We start from the raw sequence: 22,914 nt of genomic DNA on the forward strand, positions 1-22,914 counted from the left end.
AGAACAAAAAGCAAATTACCGTTTTACTGAAGCTTCAAAGACACCACTATCTCCAGTAACAGACTCATCACTGACTGCTGCAGAAACACTGCTTGTATTTACACCAGAAAGATTGTTACAGACACCCGAGCTGGTTTCACTAATAGGGCTTAAAGGTGGGTTAGATGCAATGTCTGTATTATCTACATATGCTGATTGTGTGGTTCCTGCCATTACAACAGAAGGGTGCGTAGCTACTTGTTTGCAGATGGTACTTCCTTGTAATGTGTTGGTTACACAATCTGAGTCCACAGAATGTAGCATGTGTGGAGGGAGTTGATAAGGTGATGCAGTTTGGGTTGTGACACTTGTGTTATTCACCAGCAGCGGTAAAAAGTTAGCACTTTCATTTAGTTGAACAGTCTTTGTTACTGGGTCAGCTGCTCCTCCCATGGCAAGGGACGAGGTAGCACCGGCCACACGTTTCTGGCGTTCCACAGCATTCATGTGCTCTTCATAAGAAGGTGGTGGACCAATATCGTAGGGTGAAGTTGGTGGAGATAATGAAGAATATGATGAATGTGGTGACAAAGATGAAGGTTCACTCCCAACAATGGCAGTCTGATTTCCACCGGTTCCAACTTTCCGTGATGGGAATGGATGAGAAGAAGAAGAGCATGCCCCATAGTTAACCCCACTTGCAACTGGTTGGGAGGATAAGGTTGTGTCAGAGTTGGAAGCCCCTCCAATAGCTGCAGTAGCTATATTTAGATCTTTATCTAGAAGACCAGGTGAAATACTGTGACCTCTCAATCTTTGACCAACACAGCGATGAAGATCCTGCAAACTTTCATTGCTCAGTTGAGGTTGAATATAAATGTCTGTCATACTGGTTGATGCTAAAGATCCATGACTACTGGCAGATAGAGACCCTAAGGAACCAAGTGAACCCAAACTTGAGCCAGATGAGATTGACAGCTGACTTGTTGAAGTGCTGTAAAAGACAAAAAAAGAAAGAAAGTTTTCTTTAATGAATATTCTTCATGAATGCTTGGAAACAAATGAATTTCACAATTCTATAATTATATACTTCTAAATTGAAATATTGAATGCTTATATAAATGCAGAGTCACTCTGGTTAAAATACTTAACTGAAGACATAATATTATAACTTCAAAATTATTTCTAAAGATAACAAATTACTTTCAAATTAAAAAACATTAAAGTTATGTTACAAATGATTTATTTTCAGCTATCCTTTAGCAAAGAAAGATTTTAAAAAAGCATCATCTAACTTCCATACATTGAGGGAACCTTCCAATTCTTAAAAAGACAAAACAATTCTATTTTACTAAGGACAAAACTTGTTTAAAAAAACAAAACCAAATCTAAAGAATAATCAGGTAAAATCCAGAATCTAAAGCTTTGACAATTCAACACAATTTCTTGAAAAAAAAAAAGAATTAACTCTTTAGCAATATTCTGTGCTTGTCCTATGTAAGATTGATTTCTCTCAGTTCATCTTCAGCTATTCTACACTTTGGTATGCTTCAACCATCCAAATTCTTATTTTCTAGATGACGTCCATCTTGATGCACCTTTTGGTAACCTGTTCTTGTCAGATGATTCAGCTGCCATCCCATCCTCACAGGATGGCATCTGAACCATCTGAGCTATCAATGCTTTATTCAAAAGGCCACACTATAGCAACCAATTTTGCAATACAATTCATTATACTTGGTTTGGGCCAGAAGGTGCAGCAGATTTTCGTCAGAAAACCATTGTAGAAAGCATTGATCATAGTTTTGTCTCCTTTTATCACACACCACTGTTCTGAGCCATACATTAGAACAGATTTGACATTGGTGTTACAAAAGATCATAAGACTATGTTGCCTAAACTTCTAGGTCAACAGAAATCTTGCAAAACTCTACGAGCTTTGGTTGAGCCTTGCTCAGATATTCTCTTTTGCTCCACTGACTCTGCTGCTAAGGTTTCTTAGGCATGTAAAGTCCTCTGTATAGCCCAGTGGATAACTGTTAGCAAGTAAATGATAGAAGAAATGAAGAAGAGAAGTGATGTGAGGAACAAAGGAGTTCAAGAGATAAGTGTGAGAGAGCCAGATGCAAACAGAGAGAAAGCTAAAAGTGGAGAAAGGTTGGTTCTTTTCACTCATCATAGCATTTGAACTTATTGAACTCTCTCACGAAGGTGATACAAATACCATGTAAATTGTTTTTTTAATAAAATGCACACATTTTAGGTGCAGGAGTGGCTGTGTGGTAAGTAGCTTGCTAACCAACCACATGGTTCCAGGTTCAGTCCCACTGCGTGGCATCTTGGGCAAGTGTCTTCTGCTATAGCCCCGGGCTGACCAATGCCTTGTGAGTGGATTTGGTAGACGGAAACTGAAAGAAGCCTGTCGTATATATGTATATATATATAAGTGTGTGTGTGTGTATATGTTTGTGTGTCTGTGTTTGTCCCCCTAGCATTGCTTGACAGATGCTGGTGTGTTTACGTCCCCGTCACTTAGCGGTTCGGCAAAAGAGACCGATAGAATAAGTACTGGGCTTACAAAGAATAAGTCCCGGGGTCGATTTGCTCGACTAAAGGCGGTGCTCCAGCATGGCCGCAGTCAAATGACTGAAACAAGTAAATGAGTAAAAGAGAATATGAAAACTGATTAATACAAAACCAATCTATGCTACACTTGTAAAAGACAAATGAAGACTGTAGGAATGTTTAACTAACCTTTTCAGTTGTGACTCTAAAACAGTCATAAATTTTGAGGTATTCCGCAACTGTTGGATAATCTTTGCTTTCTGATCTTCAAGCTTCAATCTAAAAGATATATTAATTAAATACATTTATTAAATCAAAACAAAACTGATTGGAAAATGTTCAAGTTGTTTTAACTGTAGCTTTAAAGTAGCTGTTAAAATTGCAAGTTGTTCTAGTTACAGAATTGATTTTAAAAACCAATAAAGAAAAATGTAAATATTTCTATCAGATAAATTTTAAATTTGCTTTGGTGTAAGAAAAGTTTATCTAAGAAATCTGCAATTTGTTCAAACAAATACCAAACTGAGAAAAGCAATTTTATTTAAAGTATTTACATATATATTTGTGCTTAAGTTTTAGCCTTCTTATTGCACGAAGGAGATTGTGCCTATATCAGGGTGTCATTTTAAGTCGGTTTTTTCCATGCTAGCATGGCTTGAATGAATGGCACTAATTTACAGCCAGGTGCCCTTACCTGTTTTTTCAAGTAAGGGAACTTTTATTGCACTTGTCTTTGAAAGCAGTGAGCAAACAGACAATTAGTTGACACATAATAATCTGATAATATGACATAATCACCTAACAACACAAAAATCACTTGACAAACCAATGAAAGGAAACTTTGTGTGGTTGATTAACACATTAGAAATAACAGTCAAATTTTCTTTCTTTGAACTGTATTTCATAAAAGGAAGACACAGTATGTCAGAAAAAAAATAAACGAAAAAGCAAGACAACATAGTCATAGCTAGAATTCCTTTAATCACAGGCCTGTCTGGTCAGAGTTGACTGGGGTTAAATAACAACAGTTATTTGACAAGACAATCTCTTAATGAACTGTTGTTTAGATCCTTTACGTAGTCACTTGAATAGGCAGAAATCATTTACTGGTAATCTGTCAATTATGACAATGAGTATATCAGTTGATCTGATCAATAGAACAGCCTGCTCATGAAATTAAAAGGAAAGGTGGCTGAGCACTCCACAGACAAGCATACCTTTAATGCAGTTCTCAGGGAGATTCAGCATCAGGCAAAGTGTAACAAGACTGGCCCTTTAAAATACAGGTACACCTTATTTTTGTCAGCTGAGTGGACTGGATCAATGTGAAATAAAGTGTCTTGCTCAAGGAAATGACAAACTGCTGGGGATCCAACTCATGACCTTATGATTGGGAGATGAATACCCTAATCACCATCTCATGTGCCTTCACTTATAGGTAGAAATAACAGCCAAATCACTATTACATTATAACCTACCCATTTCAAAAGAAAAAAACAAAAACAAAACATAGCCTGAACTTGGTCATGTGTTGAACAATGCCCTTAACCATGGGCCTGCTTTACTAGAGCTGACCTGGAACTAATCAACCACAACAACAACAACTTAATCTTCTGTATTGACTAATGATTGACAAAACCCAATTACCTGTCACTGATCGATTTATCAGAACTTCCAACTGCAAGACAAATATCTCTTTCCAATTGTGTAATTCTTGATTTGATTGATGTTAATTCGTGTTCACTACGCCCTTTGTCATCTATACTCTTTAACTCTCGAAGTAGTTGCTCTTTTTCTTTTAATAGCAATAACCTGAAGTGAGAAAAGAATTTATGATTTAAAATAAGTGTTTCATGTTATCAAAACTGAATCAAAATTAATTTCAGTCCATTGTGTATAAATGTAGAATGACATCGACAATCGACTTAAATTTATTCTCAACTGCAAAAGTACTTGAAGCAGGTTGTTTCATGATAAGCTATCAATTAGTACAGAATTTTACCAATACTGGTAAAATTTCACACCTTGGGTAACAAGATAAAGTATTTTGAAAGTGCAGGTACGAAAGTAACTTCTTTGATTTTCATGCAATTAATTCAAATGATTAATACTTTCTCACTAACATTTCTTTTCATATTCTTGCAGAAAAAAATACTGATTTATTTTTACACTTGAAAGCAACATTCCTGCTAAGCTTCATGGGTACAAGGCTATGCAGTCACTATATTGGGGTCAACCATTTTAATTTACATATGCGTGCATGATAAGTTGCATTAGAATTTAAATGTTGCACATCACCTTTGAATTTAAAAATGTTCTTGCTCAAAATTTCAAAAATTTTCATTCAGTGATTTGTAAAAATTGAAGGAAATGTGGATTTAAACTCCCAACTCTAATGATCCTTTTGGAGGCTATAACAGAACCAAACTGTGGGATTTCTTCCTAGTAACCACTAAATAATTTATTGCAAACAAATTCTAACCTAAAACCTCATGGCCCTATGGTTAGATCAAAACAAACCTGTAGTATGTTATAAAAGGGCTCTAAGTTAACCCGTTAGCATTTAAACCAGCCTCTCACACACACCTTACAATGTCATTTTAAAAATAAATAATCGTATCATCAAAATCTCAAAGCTATGAGATAATGCATGATTGATTCAAAGCAAGGTGAATATATAAGCATTATATTTGACAGAATGATCTGAGTGCTAAATGGTTAAACATATTTATGTATTTTATCATATTTTTCATTTTTATGATTTTTATCTGCATATTTAAAGGAACAATATATATATAACCTAGCATAGGGTAGGGTGGACATAGTCAAAATTAATACAAGGGTTCTCTTATTTATTACTTTATCTAAAACTTTGATATTTATTTGTCACTCAACTTTAGGAAACGTTAACCCACAAAGATGACAGCTTAGACATGATAAATTAATGATAAATTTCCTTCACAGATCTAGATTTCATTTCAAACCAAATATAAAGCTTAAATTCTCAACATTATATAAGTTCACTGATACAGTGTTATCCAAGATGGACAAGTTAAAAATTCTGTCCTGACACATAACTTAAACCTTTTTCCAACCAGCCACTAACCATTCTCCCTCTCATCATTGTTTTAAGGTCCACTTTCCCATGTGTGCATGGGTCGAGTGGAATTTGTTAAAGCGGATTTGTTTTTCTCTCTTTAAGTTGCATGATGGTGACATTTGTTTACAACTATCATCACTTGAAGTCAAGACAAGGAGGGGAGAGTAACAAACACACACACACACAATGTGTTTCTTTCAGTTTTTGCCTCCTAAATCCACTTACAAGGCTTTGGACATATTGTGGCCTTAGTAGAAGGCACTTGCCCAAGGTGCCATGCAGTGGGACTGAACCTGGAACCATGTGGTGGGAAAGCAAACTTCCTAACCACACAGCCATGCCTGCATCTATAACAAACAACAAACAAAAAAAGACCAAACAAAATAAAAAAAAAGAAAAGGAAAACCAAATCAAACAAAATTATTATGATGTTTGAAATGCATATTCCATAAAGAAAACAAACAGCAGATAATAAGGAATTAGTATGATTCACACGAAAATTATTGTAAATGTATTATTACCTATCTTTATCAGATTCCTTTTGTCCAGGCACCAGCTGAGACTGAGCTTTTACTAATTGCATCTTTAAATTGGAAAAATTCTTCTTTAATTCATCAAACTGAAGTTGTATCTGAGTTTGCTCTGCAAGTTTGTTGTCTGTTGACAAACCGAGCTGTTTTTGTAGTTTTTTTTTTTCCGCAGCAGAAGAAGATAAAAGAAAAAGAAATTCGTGAAAGAATAAATCTTTGCAAAGAGAAAGAAAGTCTGTATGCATGAGTATGTTTGAAGGGAGAAAGAGCGAGAGAGGAGAAATAGAGTAAAAAGGGAAATACAGATAGGAGGGAGAAAGTCAAAGAAAAAGATTAAGGTGTATATATATATACATATACACACATATATATATATATATATATATATATATATATATATACACATATATATACACACACAGAAAAAGAGAGAGTTAGGTATATTAATGGAATGGTTATAACTGTAAAGCACCTAACTTACAATTTTAACAGATGTGTAAGTTTTAAATGAACTTTTTTATTCCTGCAAAACAATCGGTTATAAAAAGTCATAGCTATGTGGCAAGTGTAACAAAAAAAAAAAAAAAAAAAGTTACCTCAAACAAACTTTCTAGAATTGAAAATTTTTTCCATAGAATTTTAACAAAAAAAAAAATAAAAAAAAAACACAACAAAAGCAAATTAGTCAGAATACGTACTTCCCAACTTATATCTGTCTGAGATGCAGTACTGGCTTTCTCTTGAGGTATAGAAAGTGTTGATAAATCTGGAGAAGACCCATTATTCCGACTGAGTGTTAAATCATCTTTCAACCTGGCAAGTGACTAAAAAAAAAAACAGAAAATAAAAAGGAAAAATAAATAAATATATATATATTCTTTTACTTGTTTCAGCTATTTGTCTGCGGCCATGCAGGAGCACCACCTTCAGTTGAAAGAAAATCGACCCCGGTTCTTATTCTTTGTAAGCCTAGGACTTATTTTATCGGTTGCTTTTGCTGAAATGCTAAGTTACGGGGACGCAAACACACCAACATATATATACATATATATATATATAATATATATATATATATATATATATCAGCAGGATTTGAAAATCCGAACATAAATGGCTTTCAGAATCAGAAGTAGGGTATGGGTTAAAATACTTTGGTGTCTGGTTACATCTCTTTACATTCTAAATTAAAATCCCATTCAGATCCTCCATTTAACTCTTCATCTTAGTGAAATTGTTTAAATAATAACTTGAGGCTGATATGATCAACAATTCTCTAGAATGTGGGTGCTCCAGCATGGCCACAGTTCAATGACAAAAGTCGTAAAGGAAGAATCACTGCAAGGAATTGTTTGATGCTCCCCTAGTTTTACCAACTCAGAGTAGAAAGAAAGGTCCCAAATTTGTGTGTGATTAGAGAGACTCATTGAAATCGACCCTGCTGCTATTACAAAAGTTTCATTGATTTGGAATGAATGAAAGGGAAGTTGATCAGTCACAAGACAACTGAAACTAAATTCAGAGATGGTTACTGATAAAGTTTATTGCCAAATATTTTTAATATAACATTTAATAAAATTCAAAGAATTAGACAAATGCAAAAAAGCTATGAAGAAAAAGAAAACTTGTTATTTTGTACAGGGAAAGGGCTCATGCTTCAGAACTCACTTCCCTCAAAACATCCATATATATCTTGCTTCACAGAATTTTTTAACTGTTTTTTTTATGAAAAAAAAATTTTTTTAGTACACTTCTACTGATGAAGTCAATCACTAGTTTACTTATTCTAACAGATATGTTTTTCTTTCATATTAAGTAATAGGCCACTCTGACCCACTTTAGAATTTAGTACTAATTTCGAAAAAATAGAATTATTATTTCTTAAAAATATTTCTTTTTAACAATAAAGAGAGAGAAAAAAATTCCCCAAAATTAATCATCAGGTGAAAATCTGATTTAAAAGATACATTTTAGATGCTCAAATTATCGAGTTGTAGGTGAGGAAAAAAGTTTTATTTTCAAATAAAAACAATTTTTCTTTTAGAGCAAAGACTGAGTACTTGATTCTTAGGAATTTCCAAGAGGGAAAAGCCGGTTTAATATAGTAAAAGTAGAAAATAATAGCATTGATTAGGGGATGAGATTAACATCAACAAGACAGAAAATCATGCTTTATAAACAAAGCCCCAAAAGATATTTAGTTTTGCACTAAATTACATACACTCCCTCGCTACATTCACTGTTATAAATGCAATGAACAGTATATTGAATATTGCTGTCATCTTTGGCTGGTCTTAACTTCCTTCATCGAATTCAGAATCAAGTTGTTAATATGGTGGGTCCTCTTTTTTCTATAAGTATTCCATGGTCATTGTTCTGGTGGATTTTCTGGTCTAGTACCCACTATAAAGACCTTTAAATGTGTCCCCTACTTCTCTTTCCAGGTGCATTGTTTCTCTATTGAGCATCCTGTTAGTCCATATTCTTTTATTCTATCAGCTTCTTTCCTTGAACTGCTGTTTCTTCGAACTAAACTACCATTGTCTTGTTTTCCTCAGTTCTATGATATTCAATTCTCTAACTTTTCAGACAACATCTTTTGAATCTCTAGGCCTATCTTTTCTTTACAGAGACCTGAAGCCTTGTTTGGGACAAAATTGTATAAAACATAAATAAATAAGAAATAGGATCCAGAATGATATGGTTTTAAAGTTCCTGTATATTGCATAATATGCTTCAACTACTTTACATTTCTTGCAGTGAGACCAGCTTCTTTCGGCTCTGCAACCAACCCCAGTCTTTCATCAATTCTTGAGATGTATAAAAATCATGAAGTTTCCTTTGAATAACAGATTCCTGATGTAATGGTTCCACAGTGCCAATTTTTTCTAGAATGAAATCGTTAGCTCTCTTTTCATTGAATGTTATTTTGAGAATATGCGTTTGTGCACATCCAAAATGCTATCAACTTATTTTCTTGTCATCTTTTCTAAGATTCATGTTTCGCTGCCACATAGGGCTAGTAACCAGATGAGTCTCTTGAGAAGGTGTATCTTGGTGTTACTGCACACAGATCTATCTTTGCAGATGTTCCAGAGTTTGGTAGTACCTGTGTGTACCTTGCTGCATTTATTTGTACCAATCAGTTCAAAAACAGTTTTTAATCTTGACATTTCTGATGTCAATATCTGTTTGGATTGCATTTTTTTTTCATGGAAATAATTTTACACCTGCTTCATAAGCACATCCATAATGTAGACTTGTAAACATTGCATTTCAAAAACTTCTAACCTGTGTGTATTGTTAGATTTTAGGGTATATGTTCCCAAAGCATGCAATCGTCGTCGTTGTTGTTGTTGCCGCCACCACCATCACCATCATCATCACCATCATCATTGTCCATGCTCCTTGCTTGCATGGGTTAGACGGTTTGATAAGGATCCAATGAGTCAAGGACTGCAATATACTCCAGTGTTCATTTTGGCATGGTTTCTATGGCTGGATGCCCTTCCTAAGGTTAACCACTATACAGTGAGTACTGGGTGCTTTTTTTTCATACCACCAGCACAATTGAGGTCACCATGTAACTCACAAGTCCACATATGCAGGGAGGGAAAATGCTGTGCCCTTATGTTAGATGCAGGTTAAAGTAAAAGGGAAGAGGTTGGAGTAAAGCAGGTTTTTGTTGTAGAGGAGCTACAGGGCTGCTCAGATTTAAGAGAGAAAGAGTGAGAATGAATCAGGGGCATCACCAAGGAGATAGACAGTGGTGATGAGGTGTCCAGGTGGCACCTCAGGTAGCAGGAACAGAAGTGAGTAGGAGGAATGGGGGTTTGTGTGGGTGAAGGAAGGAAGATATAGGAGAAGTGGGAGCAAGAAGTAGCTCAGATTTGTAAGGATTGAGAGAGAGAGAGAGGAGAGAGAGAGAGAGAGAGACGATGACGAGTTTGGGTAGGCTGCAGGAGCAGTGTAGAGAAAGCAGGTGTAATGCATGAGAAAATACAATTCGTTGGTCCAAGGAGGGGAGAAAGCTGCAGTAATGTGGGTGTGAAGAATAATAACAATGGGTAAAGAATGGCTAACAAGAGATAGAAGTGATATCAGGGATGGAGGTGGTGGTCATGAGGAGCTGCAGTGGATGATAAGCCATGGGGGGAATTGGTTGCGAGTGGGGAAAATAAAGGTATTATACAGGTATTAACTTTGAATCCTGCATTAATCCAGCTCATATTTCTTTGTCTTTCAAATGCTACGTTTTTGAGACTTGCCTTTCTTTTTTTTTACATATTATGATCCATTTTGGTGTTATACTACCAAGAAACACAAACTCTGTGACAGGTCCTACATCAGTACAATCCAGTTTGATAATTTCCCTGGTCTTACACTTCATGTCGTTTATTTTCCCATTCCATTTTCACATGCTTCATGTAACCATTTACTATTTAGTGAATATTTTCAACTTGTCAAGTATTGTGATTATTGGACTATTGCTAGTATATCTGATATCTTATAGAAAAGATATCATTGAGAACTACACTATTATCCAAGTCTTTTAGTTTTTTTATATGACAAATTCCAGTAAGATATTGAAAAAGCGGGGAGATAGTAGGCAAGCCTGCCTTTAAACCTGTACATACTCCAAATTAATCTTTTAGCTAAAGATTTATGACCACAAAACACCTGGTATTGTTGTAAAAAAGAGTGCTATCAAAAATTGAGGCAGACTATATACAAAGATAGGAAGCTAGGAGAAAAATGATTGAATAACTCAGAGATACAGTTAAAAGTTAAAATTCACAGAACAAAACCTACAAGACAAAACAGAACTATTTGAAGCTGTCCTCAAGAACAGTATTAATTACAATCTCTCTGATTCAATCCATGAAATGGGAGAGGGGGAAAATATCAAGCAGTCTAAGTTTTGAAGACAGTAACAGTAGGATTAATTCAATGGTGAAGAAGTTATTTCAATTATAATAGCATTAAATTCTCAAACAACCCAGAAGTGTTATCAGAAATCTTGGATGGTTCATTTGTTAATAATGAAATAACAGAAGGACTAGAAGAGGGCAATAAAAAAAAAAACAAAAAAAGTTGACATACTAAAAGCAAGAAAAGAGCTTGTTGTCATTATGGTACACATAATTCAATTATCATCATCATCATCATCATCATCACTGTCACATAACATCCATTGTCCAATGCTGACATGGGTTGGATGGTTTGACAGGAGTTGGCCAACTTGGGGAGTCATCCAGACTCCAATTGTCTGTTGTGGCTTGGTTTCTATGGCTGGATGCTCCTACTAATGCTAACCACTTTACAGAGTGTACTGGGTGCTTTTTACGTGGCACCAGCACTGGCACGAGTGCGTTTTATGTGGCACTGGCACCCGTAAAGAACAAGCCTGTATATATGGATAAAAGGTAAAACAAAGAAGACCTCCAAAAATAACTAGATCTGTTTGCTGTTGAATGAATGAATGAATTCCAATATCTTAAATCTGGGTCTGTCTCCATTAATGGGGGTGGCTAGATCTACCTCACTCTTACAGCAACTGTTCTCACACCATCTCGTCCAGTTTTGGGTGTCCTCCCTCCCCAAACTAACCCAACCAATCTCTTCCTCCACCTGTCCCCTCCACATTTTCTTGGTTGACCTCGCTTTTGTGGTTCATTCACTCTCCTCAGAACATGATCCTTACCACTGCACACCATTCACCCTTGCCAGCTGTTCCACCGATTCCTCCAACCCCAGTATCCCCCATCAAGTCCTCAGCCCACCTTTTATCTAATAGTTTCACACTGCACATTGCTCTCTCAGTCATTCCCAAAATTGCCATTTCACTTTCCCTCAGACACCGTGTCTCACTCCCATACAGAATTACAGATCTCATGCAACTCTGATAGACTCTTCTTATCATCTTCAAAGAGAAACTTTTCTCTTTTAATGTCAATATATAAAAAGGGTAATAAGCAACATCCTGATAACTACAGGAGAGTCTTTCTTTTATGAATACTGGGAATTTTCTTTCACTGAATGAAAGGTGAAATAGATAGCATCAAATATAAAGACTACACACACAAAGTATTGCATGAAGAAATGTTGAATAAAATATATTTGTGTAAAGTCATGTTTAGCATGTTTGAGGGTAATGGTGCATGATAAGAACTTTTAATGCAGGGATAGTCCCAGGAAAAAAATTCTCCACCTAGACTTGTGCAAATACAGTTTTGGGGCTGTAAGCAACGACAGGATCTTTAGATGCATGTTTCTGCTTCGTCAATTACAAAAACAACCAACTCAGTTACACACAGCAATAAAATGAATCAAGGGCATGTAACTCTAATAATTTTCCCTTGAAATTCATGCTCAGTTGGATTAACAACGCATGTCAAAAGAGACTAATATGAAACTAATTCATGTTTTTAGACTCTGCACTTAGAAAAAAAAAAAGGTACAAATGAAGTGTTATGGTAGGTAATAGTTTGGACTATAGTTTCCATATTTTAACAATTTTCCAGCCTGAATTATATAAACATAGATGTAACGAGAAATCTACAATCACCTTGGACATTTCATCAAAATGTTTGATGATTTGACCATAGCTACAATAGATTTGCTATAATAGTTTTGTTTCTCATTACTAATTTTTCCAGTTCAAGATTAAAGTTTTATTACAGATTAAGGTTTCATTAAATATCTAAGCAAGGGGTTATCACGACTTATCTTATAGTGTACCAATGTCCCCCACACTTTACCTAGCTGTGCCAAAAACATTAAACCAGCTCATCGATTTTCCCTCCTTTACTTTAACAACCATGAACTCCAATGCATCATGGGTAGGCACTCCACAGTTCTCAGGGAGATACAATGTGACACCGAATGTGACAAGGTTGGCCCATTAAATTACAAGTACAACTCAATTTTGCCAGCCAAGTGGACTGGAGCAACATGAAATAAAGAGTCTTGCTCAAGGATACAACATGCTGTTGGGAACTGAACTCCCAACCTTACGATCATGAGCCAAATACCAGAACCACCAAGTCACACACCTTCACAATGTGTCATAGAACCCACCCATAATCTCTTATCAATGCACAAACCACATATCTTATTCTCCAAGGCACAAATCTTTCAACTCTTATCTTTGTTTATCTCTGCTGTCAATGTTACACTCTCTACTCAAACTTCACAATGAAAGGTGGTGTCTAACCATATATAAATTCCATTCTTCACCTGAATACCAGCAACGAAGATTTCTAGCTACACGGTCTCAAAGTTTCCTTCTCTACTCTCCGCTAATCACCAACCACTCTTCAAAGGTATCTCTTCCTGCATCAGGGTAGATGCAGAATGCAGAATAGATGTCCTTCTACAATTGAGAAGGGCTTCTACTTTACTTCAGTCCACTCTGAAGTTACTGTACTCAATAATGCAACACTCACAACTCATTTTTGGCTCATCCCATATTGATGCTTCCTGTGGAGAAACAAACTTTTGCAATCGTCAAATTTCTATATCAGCCAGCTTCGTCCTCTATACATATTCCTGGCCAATATACAAACACTCCAAACAGCCTTTATCTCTTTCTTACCTCCAAACCCACCCTCCACCAGACAATCACTGTCAATGTACACACAGGGTCATCCACCATGACTTATTACACCTACTACTACAGAATGCTGCTTTCACTCCCCAGACTCTAAGGTTCCTTATGCCAGCTGACTAAATTCCACCAATTCTAAGCTGACTAACCCTGGCAGCAAATGTGCTTTACCCTCAACCCATCAGAAATAGTTGGGTGGATAACTGAAAACACCTTCTAAGGCTTTCTCTCCAAATCCTACATACATCCAAACTTCATGGCCCCCAAATGATTCATTCATACCTACACTGCAGCAGCAGTTTATGTAAAAATGAAAAAGCAAATCCAATACTATAGGCACAGGCATGGCTGTGTGGTAAGAAGCTTGCTGGCAGAAATGCTTAACGGCATTTTGTCTGCTGCTACATTCTGAATTCAAATTCCGCTGAGGTCGACTTAATCCCTTTGTCTGTCCTTGTTTGTCCCCTCTATGTTTTGCCCCTTGTGGGCAGTAAATAAATAAGAAGCTTGCTTCCAGGTTCAGTTCCACTGCACGGCACCTTGAGCAAGTATTTCTACTGTAACCTTGGGACAACCAAAGTCTTGTGAGAGGATTTGGTAGACAGAAATTGAAAGAAATAAGGTGGCGAGCTGGCAGAAATGTTAGCACACCGAGCAAAATGCTTAGCAGTATTTCACCTGTCGTTAAGTTCTGAGTTCAAATTCCGCCGAGGTCGACAAATTAAGTACCAGTTATGGACTGGGGTCGATATAATCGACTTAATCCCTTTGTCTGTCCTTGTTTGTCCCCTCTATGTTTAGCCCCTTGTGGGTAATAAGAAATAAGAAATATGTCGTATATATAAACACACACACATATGCGAGTGTGTGTCTGTCAGAAGCAGTGCATTTACATATCCGTAGCTTAATGGTTCAACAAATGAGACCAATAGCATAAGTACCAGTACTGGGGTCACTTCATTTGACTAAAAATTCCTCAAGGCGGTACCTCAGCATGGATACAGTCTAATGAACAAAACAGTAAAAGACAAAAGCTACTTCTGAGCCTTGCACTGTTTGCAAGCTCCACTTCTTATGGACTGCAGCTAATTGGTTGTAGTCTTGATGGTTCAGTGCACAGTATTCCTGTGAAGAAAACCTACACATTCGTTGCTGTTTTGCATCCAACCCCACATTACACAAATTAAAAAAGAAATCTCCTCCGCAAATATCCTTTTCCCACTTCACCAAATGCAGAAGCACCACCAATTGCTTGAAACCAACAAGGCCACCAACCCTGATAATGTCTTTAGACAATGTTACCCGCCAGTGTGCTTCCATAAAAAGGAAATCATGTGAAAGCAATGTTGTTGCCCTCAACATCAATGAAGCTTTCAACTATGTCTGGCACACAAACCTCCTATACACACAAACTCATCTATAGGCTCCAGTTGTCTTTTGTAGCATGTGTGATAGAGCTCCCTCAACCCACACATTCTCAATTCGTATGTACCTCAGGGTTTGGTTTGTGTCCCATCCCACTCTTCTCCCTATATTTCAACAACCTATTTAACGTAACTTAACAATACTAATTCCTAGGCAGACGACATCATTAATCTGTAACTTTTGCACTCAAGACACCTCATGTCAAAATCTACACTAAATTTTTCAACAGGAGACTTTGAAAACAGGAGCCATGCCGATTTAGCCAAATACAAGATGATACAATCAAGTATCAAGGAAATGTTACTCCACCATCACCACCAACCGATTCCAGAATATGGAGCATCAAGAATTCTCACAAAAGCCTTAACACTCTAGCATTTGGATTTCTCTGTCAGATATAATGCTTATTTATTTACATTGTTTTGAATTAATCAATCATTATCTTGTAGTTTTGAGATTTTGATGATACGATTGTTAATTTTTAGAATGACATTGTAGGGTAGGTGTGAGAGGTTGGATCTGGCCAGTTTGAAAATTAAACAGGGAGAATATTTTAGCCAGATATGGCTGGTTTAAATGCTGAAGGGTTAAAATTAAGTACCAGTTACGCAAGTGATTCTAATCGGGATCCACATGACCTTTGGGTGGGGGCCAATATAAGATTTTGTTGTTGAAATTTATTGACAATAAATTGGTTATAAAATATTTTAATAATTTTTTCATACAGTTCCTAATGACATTTAATTATAAAAATATAACAGGATTTTTTTAAAACATGGGATGACTATGAGGGTCCATCTGAGCAAAATCAAAAGGGTCCATAAGTAAAAATGAGTGGAAAACATGGTATTAAAAGCTAGGTCTCACCATAGTTAGGAATCTTACATGTTGAATGCACATCACCAACACAGCAGTGCTTTAAGCTATAAATCCTACACTAAACATTTCTACCAAAACTTCTCTTGCTTCCAACCAAATCTCATTAGGTTTTCTCCACCTATAAAGAGTAAAAAGGGTAAGGACCCCCTTCAGTCATGACTGACCACATGATTGCACTTAGAATGTTCCCCTCTGAGGCACAAGTCTGGGCAAGGTTGGTTATGGAAGACCAGCAGTCGCCCATGCATACCAGCCCTCTCCTCTCTACACCACTGATGTTGTCCAAGGGAAAGGCAAAGGCTGATACAGATTGACATTGATACAGTGACACTGCAACTCATTTCTACAGATGAGTGAACTGGAGCAATGTGGAATAAAGTGTCTTGCTTAAGAACACAACACGCAGCCCAGACTGGGAATCAAAATCACTACCTCATGATTGTGAACCAATACTCTAATCACTGAGCCATGTGCCTAAGGTGTAGAAATTAAAGCTGAACAAATACAGTGATCTAGATCTTCCTGTAATGGCAATGGGTACTGCTCCTCATAATTTTATATCGATAAGTATGTCTTTAAGTTTTTCATTGAAAGGAATGTCACCATCATCATAGTTTAACGTCCTTGTTCCATGCTGATATGGATTGCATAGTTTGACAGGATCTGACAGATCCGAGGACAATATTGTGTTCCACTGTCTAGTTTGGCATCATTTCTATGCTACTAAAAAACCACTTGAGTGTGTACCTGGGTGCTTTTCTCGATGCCACCAGCACTAGCAAGGTCACAATGCAGCATGCAAGACTATGAAACCTGAGAGAAGTGGCTTCGTTTGAGAAGAAGAAGGGTTAAAGTATGAGAGGGAGCCAAAGTAGAATAGGTTCCTTAATATAGAGGAACAACCATAGCTACTACACACACATTTTTGAGGAGATAGTGTGGGGATGATTAGGGTAGAGCTAGGATGAGATAAAAATAGTGTAGATGAGGCATCAAAGTAGACCCTCAAGGTTTGAGGTGAATAGAAGCAAATGGGGGTAGAAGTGAGAGTGGGTAGGTAGAGGATGCAAGCATGAATGGGAGTGAGAGAGATGGAGAATGGATGAGGAGGTGAATATAATGAATGAAAAACAATATGTTGTGGGAGGAAGATGTAGTGAACAGTTTATGAGGGATGGTGCATGATGCATGTAGGTGAAGAGCATCAGAATAGTGAAGATACAATAGGCAGGGGAAGGATGAGAGAGAGAGAGAGAGAGATACTGAAATGATGCTGTAGTTGAGTAAGTTTGGGTGGGAGGAGAGTGACAGTGATATAAATGGATGGTGGTGAAGGAGAGATAATTTGGTGGCTCAACAGAGAGATCAGTGTAAAATGTGGGAAGAGACGACTGTATAAGGATGAATATCAAATGAGAAAAAATTAAGTAATATAAAGAGGAAAGCTGCAGTTAGAGAGATAATGGGTTTTGGGAGTGTCTTCAGAACAAAACTAGGTGAAGCGTCCAGTTTTGGATGAATGGACACAAAACTAGGTGAAGGGCCCAATTTTGGATGAATGGACACAAAACTAGGTGCAGGACCCAATTTTGGATGAATGGGCACAAAACTAGGTGCAGGACCCAATTTTGGATGAATGGACACAAAACTAGGTGAAGGGCCTAATTTTGGATGAATGGACACACAGTGTTTTAGTACTTTATTATAACATTAACTTTATCACTAAGAGGGATTACCCTTGTATTAAGATTACTATCTAAATTAATCGTCTTAAATATGATTCTAAAAATAAATATAATTTTATTATCTTATTATTAGTTTATATTTCTAAATATTCCAGTTCTATATTTAAGAGATGAGGAATTGTGTACATTTTTTACAATTGACAGATATTTGTCCTCATCTTGTTTGTTGTTAACACAACATTTCGACTGATATACCCTCCAGCCTTCATCAGGTGTTTTGGGGAAATTTCGAAGCTGGGTTCTCATTCCTAAGGTATTTTTCAATGTTATTATTATTATTATTATTATTATTATTATTCAGGTCACTGCCTGGAGGGCATCCAGCCGTAGAAACATTGTCAGATCAGACTGGGCCTGGTGCAGCCTTCTGGCTTCCCAGACCCCAGTTGAACCGTCCAACCCATGCTAGCATGGAAAACGGACACTAAATGATGATGATGATGATGACGATAACTGGAGTGGTATTGCTTTTCTCACTTCCATCAATAAACTGCTCAGTCGCTTCATGCCTTTGAAGATGTTTGAAATGAGGGATCCCTTACTTGTATAACAAGCAAGGGTTAGCAAAAGAATGGGCATTCAGGCTGTAAAACAATGCCTCTATAATGTTCATCTAACCAATGCTACCAAAAAATGGACGTAAAAATAAATGGTGCATGTGTATGTGTATCATCATTGTCATTCAATGTCTACTTTTCTGATACATGTATGGGTCAAAAGGAATAAGATGAGACAGGTTTTTGTTTTATTGCTGGATGTCCTTCCTGTTGCCAACCTTCACAGGTTTCCAAGCAAGGTAAGATTACCCCATGACTAGACATGTGTTTTTAAGGAAGACTGAAAACAATAAAACTTGCTTGTATGACAGGTGATACTCATTTACAGCCCTTGTTAAGGTTATCACTACAGATATTCTATAGAGATAACCAAGTGATGTAGAGTACACTACTGGCACAGTAAAACACGATGTTGACTTATAAAAACGCTTAAAATACATTATAGTATATTATGGTTGCATAATGAAATACAGTGTGCCTATTAGTGATCATTTACAACCATCACAAGGGCACACACACACACATTCCTTAAGGTCAACTTTGCCTTTCACTCTTCTGGCATCAAATAAAGTTCCTGCTAGTACTGGAGTTGATTTGGTCAACTATTCCATCCCAACAAAATTTCTTTCTGGCCCTCATCATCATCATCATCATCACCAGCAGGAGTTAACATTTATTTTCCATGCTGGCATGGGTTGGAGAGTTTGACAGGAGCTGGTAAGCCAGAGAACTGTGCCAGGCTCCAGAGTTGTCCATTTTGGCATGGTTTCTATGGTTGGATACCCTTCCTAATGCCAACCATTTTACAGAGTGTACTGGGTGCTTCTTAGGTGGTGACAACAATGTGGGTTTTTTTTTTCTGTGCCACCAGCACAAGTGCACTTTATGTGGCCGTTTATGTTGCATGGGCCTATATATGAAATCATCATCATCATCGTTTAACGTCTGTTTTCCACGCTAGCATGAGTTGGACGGTTCGACCGGGTTCTGGGAAGCCAGGAGGCTGCACCAGGCTCCAGTCTGATCTGGCAGTGTTTCTACGGCTGGATGCCCTTCCTAACGCCAACCACTCCACGAGTGTAGTGGGTGCTTTTGACATGCCACCTGCACAGGTGCCGGGGGGGGGGTCCGGCATCGGCTACGATTGGTTGGTGCTTTTAACGTGCCGCCGGCACGGAAGCCAGCCAATGCGGCGCTGGCATTGGCCACGTTTGGATGGTGCTTTTTATGTGCCACCGGCACAGAAGCCAGTCGAGGCGGCGCTGGCAACGGCCACGTTCGGATGGTGCTTTCTATGTGCCACCGGAACTATTTAAAACTTACACCTAAAACTTGACCTTGATGATTTCAAATAGCATGCAGGCATAGCTATGTGGTGACAAAGTTCAATTTGGAACTAAGTGATTCGGGGTTCAATCTCAGTGCATGACACCATGGCAAGTATATTTTACTGTAGCATCAGATTAACCAATATCTTTTGCAGTAATTTTGATAATTGGAAACTGCGCTTTGTTTTATGCCTGTCTGTGTGTTTGTATGAAAACACATGCTTGTGTATACAGGTTAGGTTGAGTTACGTCCCTTTACACAAAAAAAAAAAAAAGTCGACCTCGGTGGAATTTGAACTCAGAATGTAAAGACAGGCAAAATACCGCTAAGCATTTCACCCGGCATACTAACAATGATAATAATCCTTTCTACTATAGGCAGAAGGCCTGTAATTTGGGCGAGGGGAAGCCAGTCGATTAAATCGACCCCAGTACGCAACTGGTACTTCATTTATCGACCCCCAAAAGGATGAAAGGCGAAGTCAACCTCAGTGGGATTTGAACTCAGAACGTGAAGATGGACGAAATGCTAAACATTTTGCCTGGCCTGCTAATGATTCTGCCAGCTCACCACCATAATAATAATAATAATAACAATAATAATAAGGAGTCGGGAAGACACTCGGCAAGAAAAGGAAGCAAATTTGAAAGAAGAGAAAAAAAAAAGGTAATAATAATAACAATCCTTTCTACTAAAGGCACAAGGCCTGAAATTTGTGGGGAGGCGACTAGTCGATTACAATGACCCCAGTGTTTAACTGGTACTTAATTTATCGACCATGAAAGGATGAAAGGCAAAGTCAACCGCAGCAGAATTTGAACTCAGAATGTAGCGATGGACGAAATGCCGCTAAGCAAATTGTCCGGAGAAGCTAACAATTCTGCCAGCTTGCTGCCTTGATAATAACAACAACAACATTAACAGCAACAATAAATTGTAAAACATACCCTCATAAGTTCTTGTTTCTGTTTTTCTTCTGTATTCAAGCATTTTTTCGTCTGTTTTATTTCATTCATTATAGCTTGAGCTTCATCTATTGTAAAGCCACCATCCATTCGCGATAATTTCTGATCAACACTGCAAAATTAGAAGTCATTATATCAATTTGTTTTGTTTGCCTTCAATAGTAAATGAAACAATAATAAATGTCTTAAATTATATATTACTAAACATTTCAACTACTTATCGTTCTACTAGTAGTTTCAACAAATAGCCAGAGATGATTTTTAAAATGAGAATATCTGAAATAAACTCAACTGCTCTCACAAACGAGAATACTAAAAATGAACCTGACTGCTCTCAAAAATTAAGTAAAAAAAACAGGAAAGATAATCCAGAATCCTTGTCCGGTACTGGATCAATCCCAAATTCTAATCAGTTCATGCCAGTCATGAGGCCAAACATCCAGCGGTTCTTGAGATATCTTGTCCATGGACAAACAAACATGACTGAAAACAATACCTCTGCCTTCACTAAGGTGGATGTAATAACGGAAATATTGTTGTGTCTAGGGAGAGTCATAATTAAAATAACAGAGAATATTTAAAAAAAAAAGTTACTGTAAATTTCACAATTTATCCAAAAATTGGAAAGTATTTAGATTTTATTTTACCCAATTCACTCACAAAGCTTTGGTCAGCCCGAGACTATAGTAGAAGACACTTGCCCAAGGTGCCATGCAGTGGGACTGAACTCAGAACAATGTAGTTGGGAAGCAAGCTTCTTACCACACAAGATCTGTGTAATTAATTTATCTTTTACTGGCTTCAGCCAGTGGACAGTGGTCAATACGAGGCACTATTTTCAGTGGTTTATTTGATCAAATCAACTCTTGTACGTTTTTTTCTCTTTAAAGTTTAGTAGTTATTATATCAGGCATCTTTTGCTGAATTGCTAAGTCATACGGATATAAACTACACAAGTTGTCAAGTGTCGGAGAACCCAAAGACATACACATATGAAGGAATATTGAAAAGCTCCTGGCTTTAAGGGTTTTGTGAAAGGCTTGGTTGGACGCCCAACCTTCTGAATTTCTTTACAGTACTTAGAAAAACTGAAGGACCGCTGCAATAAGTGTGTGAATCTGGGAGGGGGATATGTTGAATAAAATCATAACTGATCCTCCAGTATTTTCTTTTACTCAAAACCAGGAACTTTCAGCACCCCTCATGTATGTGTGTGTGTGTGTTTTTATACAAGGGGATGCTGAAAAGTTCCTGGCTTTAAGGGTATCATGAAAGGCTTGGCTGGGGGCCCAACCTTCCGAGTTCTTTTACAGGGCTTAGAAAAACTGAAGGACCACAGCAATAAGTATGTGAATAAAATCATGACTGCTCCTTCTGGAACTTTTCAGCACACCGTCGTACATACACACACACATCATCATCATATAGCATCCGTTTTCCATGCTAGCATGGGTTGGACGGTTCAACTGGGGTCTGTGAAGCCAGAAAGCTGCATCAGGCCCAGTCAGATCTGGCAGTGTTTCTACGGCTGGATGCCCTTCCTAACGCCAACCACTCCGTGAGTGTAGTGGGTGCTTTTTACGTGCCACCCGCACAGATATACACATATACATAAATACATATAAAGACAGCTGAAGGAGGGAAGCATATGTTTGAAGTTCTTGTCCACTTTGAACCTTTTTTTTTTATCTTTTGTTCCCGTTCAAAGCTGCCCTTCATTAAAATTCCAGTTCTTACCGAGTTGAACTTGTTTATGGAATTCTTTAGTTTCTTGGTTTATGGCAGTTCCAATGTATGTATTACACCATACATTGATACAGCATGATTATCCTTCATTGGGATCCTAATTTTTAGAAGGGTACTACTCATTTAGGAATTTCTTGAGGTTTTGTTGAATATACATACATATGCACTCTGACACACACACATGGCTTAGTGGTCACAACTGCGAGATCATGGTTTCAATTCCCAGACTAGGCAGTATACAGCATTCTTAAGCAAAACACTTCATTTCACATTGCTTTAGTGCAGTGGTTCCCAAACATTTGCAGGCTGTTGCCCCTTTGGTTCTAAGGCTGCATTCCTAGTACCCTGCCCCACACTCACCATCACAGACATAGACCACTTTTTTTCAAACATCTATTGCCTTGTTTTGATCACCCCATCTTTCTTCAATATTCCCCCCACTGGATCTTTCCGCTGCCACCCCCCCCCCCGATTTGAGAAGGGGGAAC

General features: G+C 37.4%; 1 protein-coding gene across 8 annotated transcripts in view; it reads right to left on the reverse strand.

Moving 5' to 3' along the window:
* LOC115222587 (protein KIBRA-like) overlaps positions 1-22,914 on the reverse strand; it is a 96,650-nt gene that overhangs the window by 33,577 nt on the left and 40,159 nt on the right. For all 8 annotated transcript variants that reach the window (XM_036511585.1, XM_036511583.1, XM_029792870.2 and 5 more), the window contains 6 exons: positions 20,663-20,792; positions 6,873-6,998; positions 6,166-6,317; positions 4,192-4,356; positions 2,734-2,823; positions 20-973 (listed from right to left, as the gene is read on the reverse strand). In XM_036511585.1, the coding sequence (XP_036367478.1) occupies positions 20-973; positions 2,734-2,823; positions 4,192-4,356; positions 6,166-6,317; positions 6,873-6,998; positions 20,663-20,792 (1,617 nt within the window). The remainder of the gene's footprint in view (positions 1-19; positions 974-2,733; positions 2,824-4,191; positions 4,357-6,165; positions 6,318-6,872; positions 6,999-20,662; positions 20,793-22,914) is intronic.

This window comes from Octopus sinensis, linkage group LG20, assembly GCF_006345805.1.
Source record: "Octopus sinensis linkage group LG20, ASM634580v1, whole genome shotgun sequence".
Lineage (NCBI taxonomy): Eukaryota > Metazoa > Mollusca > Cephalopoda > Octopoda > Octopodidae > Octopus > Octopus sinensis.